This window comes from Lycorma delicatula, chromosome 5 (assembly GCF_047948215.1).
Source record: "Lycorma delicatula isolate Av1 chromosome 5, ASM4794821v1, whole genome shotgun sequence".
Classification (NCBI taxonomy): domain Eukaryota; kingdom Metazoa; phylum Arthropoda; class Insecta; order Hemiptera; family Fulgoridae; genus Lycorma; species Lycorma delicatula.
In genome coordinates this window covers 6,803,090-6,815,616 of record NC_134459.1, presented here as the reverse complement: position 1 = coordinate 6,815,616, position 12,527 = coordinate 6,803,090, and the positions used below count along the sequence as shown (strand labels likewise).

General features: G+C 32.6%; 1 protein-coding gene across 2 annotated transcripts in view; it reads left to right on the top strand.

The window, feature by feature from the left end:
- The window catches only part of Kdm3 (Lysine demethylase 3), a 1,124,787-nt gene that overhangs the window by 1,022,007 nt on the left and 90,253 nt on the right, over window positions 1-12,527 (top strand). The window contains exons 8-9 of one of the 2 annotated variants that reach the window (XM_075365596.1): window positions 1,395-1,882; window positions 9,817-10,121. In XM_075365596.1, the coding sequence (XP_075221711.1) occupies window positions 1,395-1,882; window positions 9,817-10,121 (793 nt within the window). Of the gene's footprint in view, window positions 1-1,394; window positions 1,883-9,813; window positions 10,122-12,527 lie in introns of both variants that reach the window. The other variant, XM_075365594.1, reaches the window with a different exon arrangement.

The window sequence follows — 12,527 nt, the reverse complement described above, 5'->3', positions numbered from 1 at the left end:
TTTCTTTTTTAAACGCAATACTGTCGTCGCAAAAGTGACTTTTCATTAAAATAATACTCGACGGTGTAATCAACATAAGCGATTTTTTTCCTACGGACACGTAGATCAGTCAATTATTCTAATATCTATCTATTCGAGCCAAAGTGCTGTGACCGAGTCTGTGATTTTGCCAACTCAACGTTTTGGACACTTAACAAAAATTTAGTTGTTTCGTTTCATTTCCTGTATACATCGTGGTGTATGCGCTACTCTCACACTTACAACACATACACAAAAAACACGCCTACTCGGTATGATGGCGTGAGGGGGGATCTAGTGAGCCAGAGAAATTTACAATGCGATGTATGTTTATGTGTTGTTTAGAGTTGTATATGCTTACATTTAGAATATTAATTTAAGAGACAACCTTGACAATGTTTTATATTCAATCTTGGCTCGTGGTTTTATGTGGAATGAATACATTTTTTAATAATTAAAAAAAAACTTCACTCATTATACTTTCCTGTTTTTTTTTTTTTTATTATAAATGCAATAACATGAATTTATTTATCTTTGAAGTAAAATAGGAAGTTATTTTAATAGAGTTCATGATGGCCTGTTTGTTTTTTTAAAGGATAGGAAAAATTAATGAACGAGCAACCATCATGATGTTATTTTGCCTGTTCGCAGGTCCCTGGCACCACTGTTGTCTCCATCTGCTTCTATCCCGTGCTTTTCTTTTCGTCTCATCATAACCTTCACAACCCTTTATATCAATAACTTCATCCTCTTCCTTCAACGGAGTCTTCAAGAACTGTTTTATTCCTTTTCCCCTATCCAGTTTCCTTTCCTTCTGACCAATATTGTTCTTCCTAATTTATTTATTCTTCTTAATACTTCTACGCTACTTACTTATTTTTTTTGTCCATCCTCCTGCAGTTACACATCTCAAAACCCTCGATCTTATCTTTTTCCTTTTTACTAGCGTCCGGGTTTCATATGTATAATTACCGATTATAGTAGAAACAAACCGTGTCCTTCGAAATGTATTATCTATAAAACTTGGTATAATAAATATTTCTGTTTTAATTGTAAACTACATTGTATAGTATATTTTAAAGCCTGGTAATTATTAGGGAGCTAAGTTTTATAAAATAGATAAATGTTTTCTTACGTAAACGACCTTTTAAAAGTCGTCGACTCGCTCCGCATAATAAATACAGAATTTTTTGGCTTTTAAAAATAATTTAAAGTTTTTGAAAGAAACTAAACAGATGTTCGGTATTAATTTTGTTTACAGTACATGACTATCGTACGTATGAACTCGGGTTATTTTTAATTAAATAATCAATTATTTAAATTTCTTTGATTGCGATCGGTCGGATTTTAATTTTATTTTTCATTCTTTGTTACAGATAAGGCGGATGGTAAAAACAAACGGTCGAAGAGGAAGGGTAACGGGGCGGAAGCGGCGGATAGTGTAAGAAGTAAAGAAGATTTAGAAAATAAGGGTAAGAAAAAGCGTTCGGTTAAGAAAAGTGTCGCGAAAGGGAACGGTGCCAAGAAGAAGGTGTTAGAAGAAGCGAATAGCAGCAGCAAACAGCTTTGTGTCGTTGAAGTGCGGGTCGAGGACTGCCTTCGTAGGACGAACAACAACAAGGATAAGGAAGCGGCGGTGGTCAAAGAAGATGAGGAAGTGGTGAAACAGGAAGATGCGTGCAGGATGGACGACGCCGCCTCCACCGCGGCCCTCCTGCGATTTCCCGACGACCGCTCCGACTCCGGCGTGAGCTCCCTCCGGTCGGGCAGCGGGGATGAGCGCTCTGGGTCGAGATCTAGTGCCCTGAGCAGCTCCGACGAACCCCAACAACCCCCTCGGGAAAGAGAGAGAGAGAAATCCGAGGTCAGTTGATATACTTGTTTCTTTAACGATATAATATTACAGAGATAATTGAAATAAATAAGGTATGCATGCAGAAAACGATTGCGGTACTTATTTAGAAAACGGGTCGTCCCACCGGTTTTTTCTTATGAAAAATAAGTAGCGCTTAACAACGGTAGTAATTGTAATTAAATTGCGGTTTTAATTATTACATTAGTGCAATTATTTTGTAATAGTAAGTTTACTCGACGGTATTTACTGTCGATGAGGTAACAGTTCCCGTTTTTACTTACGTTACCTCTCGTCCGATTCGTTTACCCGGTGTATTTTTCCATATAACAAAATTTGATATGTTTCTTGATAATACGTAGTTTCGTCTTATTTGTGCAGTTACAAGCCGCGGTGTATGTCGGTTTCATCAAGAAGAAAATCGGTTTTAGTTACAAGGGTTGTTATAACTCATTAGGGAATGAGGGTTTTAGATTTGCTATAACCACGGCGTAATAGGTATTCTGCATTATAAAAATGTATCGTGTGTAAAATGGAAATAATAAATGTTCTGTCATTTTAGGTAAAATGATGTTGGAACCGAAGTTTTAGGATAGTTATGTTTGCCGTAAATATGTCTACGTAACGTTTTGTATTCCAAAAATCGGGTTGCAATTACGACTTTCAAATAATATATACCTGAGTCAAGACTCCGGAAAAATTCTAAGATTATTGTAGTCGTTAAACGTTTACTAACCCGTAGTTGTACTCTCAGCCATTTCATAACGTGGAATCTGTCTAAAAAGCAACCGAAGAAAAGCGACTCCTTTTTAATTTTACGCCCTCGTGAAACGGCTCCTTCCAAAGAAATTGTAAAACAAATTATTAATCGCCTAATCTTTAGTCATTGTACTTCTCCAGGTTGATTACTTATTAGGCAATGATTTCCCAGTTACGGGCAGTTTTTCAATTAACTACTATTTCAATTAGGAATGATTGTTTTAAAACATAAAAAACCGTGTGTTCGTTTAAAACTGTTTTAGTTTAAAAAATTGAGATATCAAACAAGGTGGTATATTATTTATGTTTTCTTAACTTTTTTTTAAAGACAATATTCAGTAAAATGAAATTCAATCGCTAAGCTTAACAGAGAAGCGATTATAAAATTACGATTTTTTTAAGTTTTACCGATGTTTTATTAAATAAATTAATACATTTCAAATTAATCTCTGTTATTTCAAATAATCTGTTATTATTTATCGTTACTGTAATAATGAATTATCAGTTTTACTGTACGCTCGCGCATTTGTGTGTTTTATACGGTTATGGTTGTATGTGTTGATAAATTGAATGTTATTTATAATTTTAATAGGATTATTATTTTAATCTAGATATGCTGTTTAGCACAGGAACATCCTAAACTAAAACGATAAGAGAAACTAAATTTAGTTGTTCCTTTTTTGTTTTGTTCAAATAATTTTTTACTTACGTTATTATATTTAATCTAGCGACTCGGAAATTACAAAATATTTATTTTCTAGTTGTTATATTCTGAAAATACTTATTTACAAGTTTTACGGCGAAGAGTTTATGTAGGAAAAATTTAATGGATTTGGTTTTGTTTTAGGAGGACGTATAAGGTCGATTCACACCTTTTTATTTCCTTGTACGAAGTAAAGGAAGTATTGCGATCGCGAAAAATTTCGGTTTTCAGATTTCAACGGAAATATCTATTTTGACTAGTTTCGGTGTGACGTCTGTACGTACGTACGGACGTATTTCGCATAACTCGAAAAAGGGATTAGCTCTATTATGTTAAAACTTTGAATTTAGGACTGTTGTAACATCTAGTTTTTCACCTCCCCTTTTGATTGCAATCGACTGAACCAAAAGTGTCAAAAAAAATTCAAAATCCAAATAAATTTGGATTTTGGACTTTCTTAACTGCAGTAATAAGCCCTCATTGAGAGCTTTTCAACGATATATCATAAGTGGTACTTCTTTTCATCGGTTCCAGAGTTATAGCCAAATAAAATTTTAATTAAAGAAATGTTTGGATCTTATAAGGCTCTTCGGCTCGATCAGAGTTCATCTCCATTTTTTTTTTAAATTTAAATATGTTGATTTATTAATAATTATTTACCTGTGATTGAAAAAAAAACATAAATAATATTTCAACAAATAACAATAAAAAAAAAATAGAAAAAATATCAGAAGTTATTAATGAAATTAAATTTTATGTACTTTTCACTTAAAAAAATAATAAATGCGTGTGTAATTTAATAGGCGTACAAGAAAGTCATGTGGTGTCCACATCCGATTTTTTAGATTAGGAATCTTATTAAAAATGATTTCCATTCCAGTAGTTGCGCTTAATCGGCTAAATTAATTGTGTATTTATTTGTATGTTCGAATTTTACCAACACCCTGTAGCTTTTGTTATATTTATTATTAATACGGTATCTTATACGTTATACGAGATTCGCATATTATAGATCATATGTAAAATTACCGAATTATTTTTTTCGTGTGCGGTTAAATAGCAATGTTGCTCCTGTTGCCCCATGAACCTTTCCAATTTATTTATTTTTTATTAATGCATTCGCTTTCCTGTTTCTTTTTTTTTCTTTATTGGACTCTGTGGGAGTGATTGATATCATGTTGCGTGATGATAGAAATGGGAACAACGTTTTACTGTTATTCGTTTTCTTGTTACAAGGGTTTAAATTGTTTAGAATGTTAGCTTATTCAGGCTTTTAGATATCAATATATAATGCGGTGAGTACATATTTTGTAATAGTATAACTGTCTGTTATACTATTACAATTAATTTTTCAAAAATAATAAGTTAAAAAGTAATTTATCTTTTTTCATCTGTGATTTGTACTCGTATATTGGGAATATCATTATTATTAATTATTATTTTGTTCTGGAGGATTCTCTATTTATTTTATGAATTTCTTTGTGCCTTTTAATAACTCGCTTCACAACTGAAAAAAGGAGGTATATTATATCATTCTATTCCGCATTTACTATTGCGCTAGTTTTTAGTATTATAATATATTTTTTCTTCAAAAGGTTTAAGAAAACTAACAGCAAGTACTTAATTTGTATTTACATCCCTCTGAAATGCTGAAAATAATTTAAAAAAATACGTCTTGTTTATTGAAAATAACATTTTTCAATTCTCTTCCTATTTCGGTTTTTGGATAAACGGTTTTTAAGTCATTGCCGTTTTTCAAGAACCTATAATTTCAGTTGGATATAGTTATTTACGTTATCTTCTTAATTATTTTATTCTAGTTTTTGCTTTTTAATAACTAAATATTCCGGACTGAATTACCTATTTCTTAAAAAATGACGATATAGTTTGAACAATTTCGGTCCAAAAACGACCAAATCGGGATGTATTTTTTGAAAATATTTTTAAAAGAAATAAGTTAACAGGAAAGTGATCGAGGAGAGATAATTTATACATCTATATTCTTTTGTTTTACCGTCGTTATAAAGCTTGTTATTAAGATTCAAAGTAATCTCATAGATGTAATTAAGAATATTGTTTTTAAAGTTCAGCTTAGTAACATACATTAGTAGAAGTAATTGCAAATAATTGATTTCTTTTACTAAACAATAATTTGTTAGGAAAATTAGGTTCTGGGTAAATTTTAATTTTTATTAATTTTTAATTCTAGGGCTGTTAATACTAGGCCAAGGAAAACTTATCTTTCTCTCCGTGAAGTAATATGTATTGTACTTCTATTTTAAAACTGTCGGAGAATTTACGTCACCGTACAATTAAACGCTTGTTCAAATTTCCTATCTTCACGTTATAAAATACATTAGTATGTACATTTTTTTATTTTATCTACGTTTATTTTTCTGTTGTATTTAAACTGCAAATTAATAACTAATGATATATTTTGTTAACGAGTAATAAATCACGAAATCATAATAAATATTTCGTGACTGTTTACTTCACTCATTTGACTGGTTTGATGCAGCTCTCAAAGATTCCAAGATAAGTTTGCTTCTGCTGACTTATTAATAATATCCTTTTTAACGTTCTTCCATTCTTCTATATTTTCTACCTTGTCTATTTTATTCGCAACTCTTGCAATGTCCTCCTCAAAACTCTTCTTTACCTCCTCCTCTTCTCCAATCTTCTCTAAATTTTACCGATTCATCTGACACCTTTTCTTCGGGTTTTTAAACCCCGATCTACATTTCATTATCGCTAAATTATTGTCCCTATCGATGTCTGCTCCACGATATGCTTTGCAGTCGAGGAGTTGATTTCTAAATCTTTCTTTAACCGTGATATAATCTATCCGATACCTTGCAGTATCACTAGGATTTTTTCATGTATATATTCTTCCATTATGATTTTTTAAACCGTATGTTGGCAGTTACTAAATTGTACTTCGTGCAAAACTCAATAAGTCGATTCCCTCTTTCATTCCGTTTGCCCAGCCCGTATTCACCTACAATATTTTGTTCCTTGTCTTTTCCGATGCTTGCATTTCAATCCCCAACTATTATTTAATTTTCATCCCTTTTATGTGTTTAATTGGGTCGTCAGTTTCTTCGTATTCACACTCTACCTCATCATTATCATCAATCATGGGCGCTTGTAGAGACGTTAACAATTGTCTGCTTAGGTTTTGATTTTATCCTTATTGTAACGATTCTATCGCTAAGCTTTTAAAATTCTCTACTCTCTTCCCAATTTTCTTGTCTTATTGTAAAATTACCTGACCAAAAGTCGTTTTCCTCTTTCCAACGAGTCTCGCTAAATCCTACTGCATCTACATTTAACCTATCCATTTCCGTTATAAACTTTCTAACTTACCGACCTTTTTAGACTTGTAACAATCCGTGACCGCATAAAAACCTATTTACAAAAAAAAAGAAAAATTAATTGTACGAGGTGTATTGAGAAATATCACGGTTTGCAATCGTTAATGAATTATGGAGCGCACGCGTGCGTCGATAGCTTTGCTTTACCGATCGCTGATGTGTGAGAATATGTTGTGGAAAAAAATATTGCCACAATTTTTAATAGTTCAAAGAACAAGAAATAGATTACCCTGTACTAACTAGTCGTCAATGGCGTAAATTATTGTAGAAATGTAGTAGGCGCACGTGTGGTTTATCTAGTACCACAGTAATAATGCAAGTCCTCCTGTCAGTTATTGTGGTTATGTGTAAATTTTAAGCGAGGAAAGATTACGTCTAGAACGTTAAAAATAAATTTTATTATTATGAAGTGTTAGTCGCAGTCGCATCATATGGACGATGTCCATCTAACGTTTTTAGATTTCCTTGTTAATAATAATAAACCTACGCGTGAACCGGTCTGAGTCATAAAGATGATTCATTATGCGGTAAATTCGACTTTAGTTTGACCCGTGTACGATGCGATTAATGTTTTTTCTTCGAAAAAAAGATCTTACAAAGATTTGAGCTTACAAAACATCAAGAAGCAAAAGGGTGCCTGAATATTTGACATTTATTTTTAATATTATTGACCTGCTTCGTATAATTTTTCGGTATTGTAATATTTATTTTAATCTTTCCTTAAATTTATTGTATTCAAATTGCATACGGAGGTTTATAAATAACGATTAGATGCGGGTACCGGTTTGTTTATGATTAGTTAAAGTAAATTCTTTGTAATGTGTTAATTGAAATCTAACCGCTGAAAAATAAAAAAAAATTTTGTTATTTGCCCGCGTATGTTATCCGTTATAAATTGACGTGTAGAAAATCGACTGCTACGCCCGAAGCCAATAACGGGTAGGGCCCGTGAGTTTACAGGATGCGTATTAAGTTGCCAGCCCGCCCGTAGTAGATAAGCCGTAAACCTCAGCAAACGCGCTTGCACCGACGCGATCTACAGTTCCTTTGCCTACATTACATTGGAAACGGTCCAACGCCGAAGAACTTAGCGTAATTGTTTCCTATTTTTCCGTGCCAAATATTTATCGTGTTTTATTTAACGTTTGAGGATAAACCGGCATTAAAAACTTTTTAAAGAAGAAATGTCATTTTAATAATTTGATATTACATATAAATTATTTCACAGGAAATAAAATTTTTGTGGTCGTACTGTCTTGCTAATTTTGCGGTAATACTGGAACGAGTGACTAACCAGGAAATACGGTTAATCTATTATATGCAGTACTTTTTTTTTTTTAATTTGCAGTGTTATTGACACAGTAATGTACGTTAGTATGTACGATATTGTCGTAATAAGTTGTGAACATTTTTGCATCGAAACTTATATAGTTCCGTAAGAAATACGTAGTGTTCGATAGGTCTTGAACGATGGTAATTATTCTGTCTCAAAAGCAAAACAAAAGAATATTTAATTTACCGTGTTTGTCGTTAAGTTACGTACGGTAAAACAAGTTTCTTAGCTGTTGAAAGAGCTAAGATTAACGATAGTGCCGCTGGTAACTCCGTTGAAGAAAGTGTCGCTAATTAGTTCCAAAAGTACTTTAGTAAGGATAATTTCCATTCGATTTCAAAGCGAGTTGTTTTAATTGTTAATAATTTTAAAATTATAACGGGTTCCTTTATTTTATTCGACGTATCTATTTATTGTTGTTATTATAAAAATAGAAATATTGAGAGAATTCACAGTTCACAATAATGTTTATTGTATCCCTTTATCGGAGAAAAATCGTGGTTAATTCGTTTTGTCTAATATTTTAAAGTAAATCACAATATTTTTCTTCCGTTGAATATAAACTAACGCACGATAGAGAAAATCTTGAATTTTGTCAAAACTTCGTGAGCTCGTATTTCTTATTTAGTTTACGGTAAGTTTTTGTGTAAATTAAGTGAAGGAAATATGTTGTCTTCCGATTCAATTTTTAAGATGTAGAATACTGCCTGTAATTTACTTTCTAACGAATTTTTGAAGGAAAAATATTTTGTTGCAACATATACGAGTATTAAAGCCGATCGACTGGATTAGCTGATAGATGGAGCATTAATTTGCCTACTCTACCTTTATTAGAAATTCGTAATTTTTTTGTAGTTTTATGGGAATTAGAAGGGATAGGGATTTTCTTGTCGATATTCATCCTCGAGAAGGATTCCTACCGTAAACTTCTGTTTCTTCTCTTAGAATATTAAATTCGCTCTAGGATAAAACAAAATTCCTGTTGCTTTAATGTATATTTGTTTTTATTATTAATCGTGGTTGTTTGGATCGTTCATCTTTAGTATTTAATATTGGCGTATGAAATTCATTCGTATGAAATATTTTTTATTGAAATAGCTAAGTGTGTGTTACTATCTTCGGTACCGGTGGGGAATCTATGATGGATTGCTGAAAGAATAGTTAAGATTTCTAATCGGTAGGTTAACTAAATAAGTTATTCGTTATTAAATTTGCTTTGAAGATGTACGAACATATACGGAGATGTAATGAAATCTTTAGTTGGTATTAACTTCTTTAATCGCTGTAATGATTACTGCATCAGTAGTTAGTGTCTGCTTTAAGGTACTGCGATCAAAACTCTGCAGATTCATTCTTTTATTGATTAAATTTCTGTGCACATGTATTTTTTTTTTATTAGTCATGCTAATTTTTAGTTTGTTGTTGTGTAAATTATTTTGTAGCGCATTATGCGCGCAAGGTAAATACAAAAATATAAATAAGTTAAATTTTATATTAATGTTATTTAATAGTCGTAGTCATGCGTATTGAGATTAGTGGAGATGGTAAAGTTTTGATGCCCGTTACCAGACTTTAGAAACGATCAGTATTTTGTTCCTTGTGACTTTCGCTTACCGTGAAAAGATCATATTAGTTTTATCGTTAAGGAAATCTATCAAATTCTTATATGATGTCTGCCGTATATGATACCGGTCTTTTTTCTTTTTGAAAGTAGTTTTGATCGCGGTTTATAACAGAACAGAATTCTATTAACATGATTTAACTATTTTTTCAGCAGGTTTGGAGAGATCCTGGATTGTTGCTGGAGCCGAGTGTCCGCCACGTCCAGAGCGTGCAGCATCAGAGTCTTCTGATGTCGCATCCGCCTGGTTCTGCACAACCTCCCCCCTCTACTCCTTCATATCCCCCACCCCCACCCCTTTTAAGTCCCCATCCGTTACATCTTCCACCGCCTACGTTGTATCCGGATATGTTATGGAAATCACGTTATCAATTACCTGTGTCTTCACATCTTCATCCCGCCGCTGCAGATGAGCTATTAGAGCGGGATCGTGCCTTTGTCCAAGATCGAGATCGCCTCAGGTATGCGTTTCCAAAAATATATTACGATACTTTAGTTATTAATATTACAAAATACAAATTGATATTTTAATTAGATAAAATAAGTTCTCTCAATAACGCTGATGTTTTATCGCCTGTAATTTTCTTTTATTTAATGCATCGTAGTCGATTAGATTAAACGTCGTTTAACCTGTAAAAGTTTAAGAAAATGTATTTTATTATGTACATATTTTTGTACTTGTTATTAACGCGTTACTATATTTTTAAACAATTTTGACCTTGGACGTACATTTGCAGACTTATTTGCTACTTAAATATTTGCCCTCGATTCTGTTGTCTCTTTTTATGAGTAAACAAATGTCTGCGTGAAGGTGAGTAATGCTTTATTAACTTTCTGATTTAATCTATGTTGTCCTTAATTAGGTCATCAAGTATGTCAATTTATTGTTCGGTTTTTGTTATTAATGACTGCAGTTTATGTCGATTAAATTTTAATCGCAGTTATTTTATAGCGTCATTAATTAGTCCGACGTATGACAGATTATCCGTTAATTTACGCTTACCTGGCTGCTGCTTGCGAATAATTAAGTGGGATTTTTTTATATTTTTAGGAGAAAAGTTAAAAAAAAAATAATTACGGTTAAATTAGTTAAATACCGTTCTACTAAATATCTAGATGTTGGAGCGTCTCTGTTTTACTTTTCAGGCTTGTCACTTTTCGTAAATTAAAAAATTTATCTCGTCGACAAAAAAAAACCACCAGTAATCGGGCATTAGCCTGTAGTTATGATCTTGAATAAGTAAATTTTCTAATCAGAAAAGTCATTTAATTGCATTTTATCTTCCTTTTTTTATTGGGAAAAAATGTGGTAATTTACCTTTTCAGTAAGTTGTTCTTAAGAGCGTAATAGCTACGCTTAAAAAAAATGTTACTTATCAGAGTCTGTTATTTTTAAAATAAAATCTTTTTAAAAATTTATTTAAGGAATTTTTCTAATGCTGGGAAGTAATTTTCTTTTAATAAAGAATGCGTAATTTTTGTTCGATTTACTTTATTCCTTACCGTGAAATATCTGTTTTAAATCGATAGTTTTTCCGTCTCTCGACGTTGAGGTAGGTATTTGCTCTTCGTATATATATTTCTGATATCGTATAGATCCGCAAATGCAGGTTACATTTAGCCTACAAAAAAAAAAAATTGCTTTCGGCATGCCGGAAGGTGGAGGTAAATTTCATCGGGGCAAAATAGGGGTAGGCGAACTCGGATTGTACGAGCTCGTATCAAACATTACTTTCCGGACACTACATTTTCTCATTAGACGACAAGCTATTGCTAAATTTATCAAGACCTCCTCATGATTTTTCCTGAACTGCGTGACAACACACCTATTTGAGGATTAATGGAAGACTGTAGGTTTGTCTCTTTGTATTAGTAAAAAAAGACAATGTTTTCAGAAAGTTTTATTAAAAAACACGTATAAATGTAGCAACAGTGATTTTTATAAGACGATTGATAGTACAGTAGGCCTACATTACCCGCATAAAATATTGTCAAAAACTAAAACTAAAATATACGCAGTACTATCACGGCAGTTTAAATGCGTTCACTTCAAAATTAACTCGGTACAATGGTTTCACATGTGTAGCATAAAGGAAGCCGCTTGCTTCTTCTTACAATTCCAACAGTATTTTAGCGTAAAGGTTGGTCATATCAAAAATCGTTACAGACAAAATTTTTTAGGTAATATTTAGAGGACTAACGACCACTTTAAACGGATTTGATCCTGTGCCTATTTAGCTGTGAATTTTTTGTCTTTGAAATCCCATTTTTCCACACCTTGGCCGTCATTCGAAGAATAGTAGTAACTTTAAAGGAATTCGATATTTTACTTAATAAGAAAGTTATAGCGATTTTTTGTTCTTTCGAAAAAGTTCCCCCATTTCCACTCCCCATGGTCCGTTAACGAACTCGACCGAGATTTTTTTTGGTCGCTAAATTTTAAAGTGATCGGCGCAAAATTACGGCAGTTATCGTATCCGCAAGAAAGTGAAATATATAGATATATGTATTTATAAACCTTTTGACCGACTGTGGTTTTGGGGTCTGGGGGATGTGAAACTCGAAGATATGTCGAAATTTTCCAGAGGTCAAATCACGGTACCCGTTACAATAGATAGGTAGCTGCAATTAGGTAGATGAAATCTACCTAAAACACCTTCATTCTGTTCGTCACAGGAATCGATTGTTAACAGTTGAACATCATTGCTATTAAAGGAAGCGACCCTGACTACTGGAACTGGAAACTCAGGCGCTTCCAAGCCGTAATAAAGATCGCAATAATTACTGTGAAGCGATAAATTATATATATTGTAATCGCTTCAGCAGAGGAAACGCGTATAAAAACATTTATTGTTAATTGGATTATT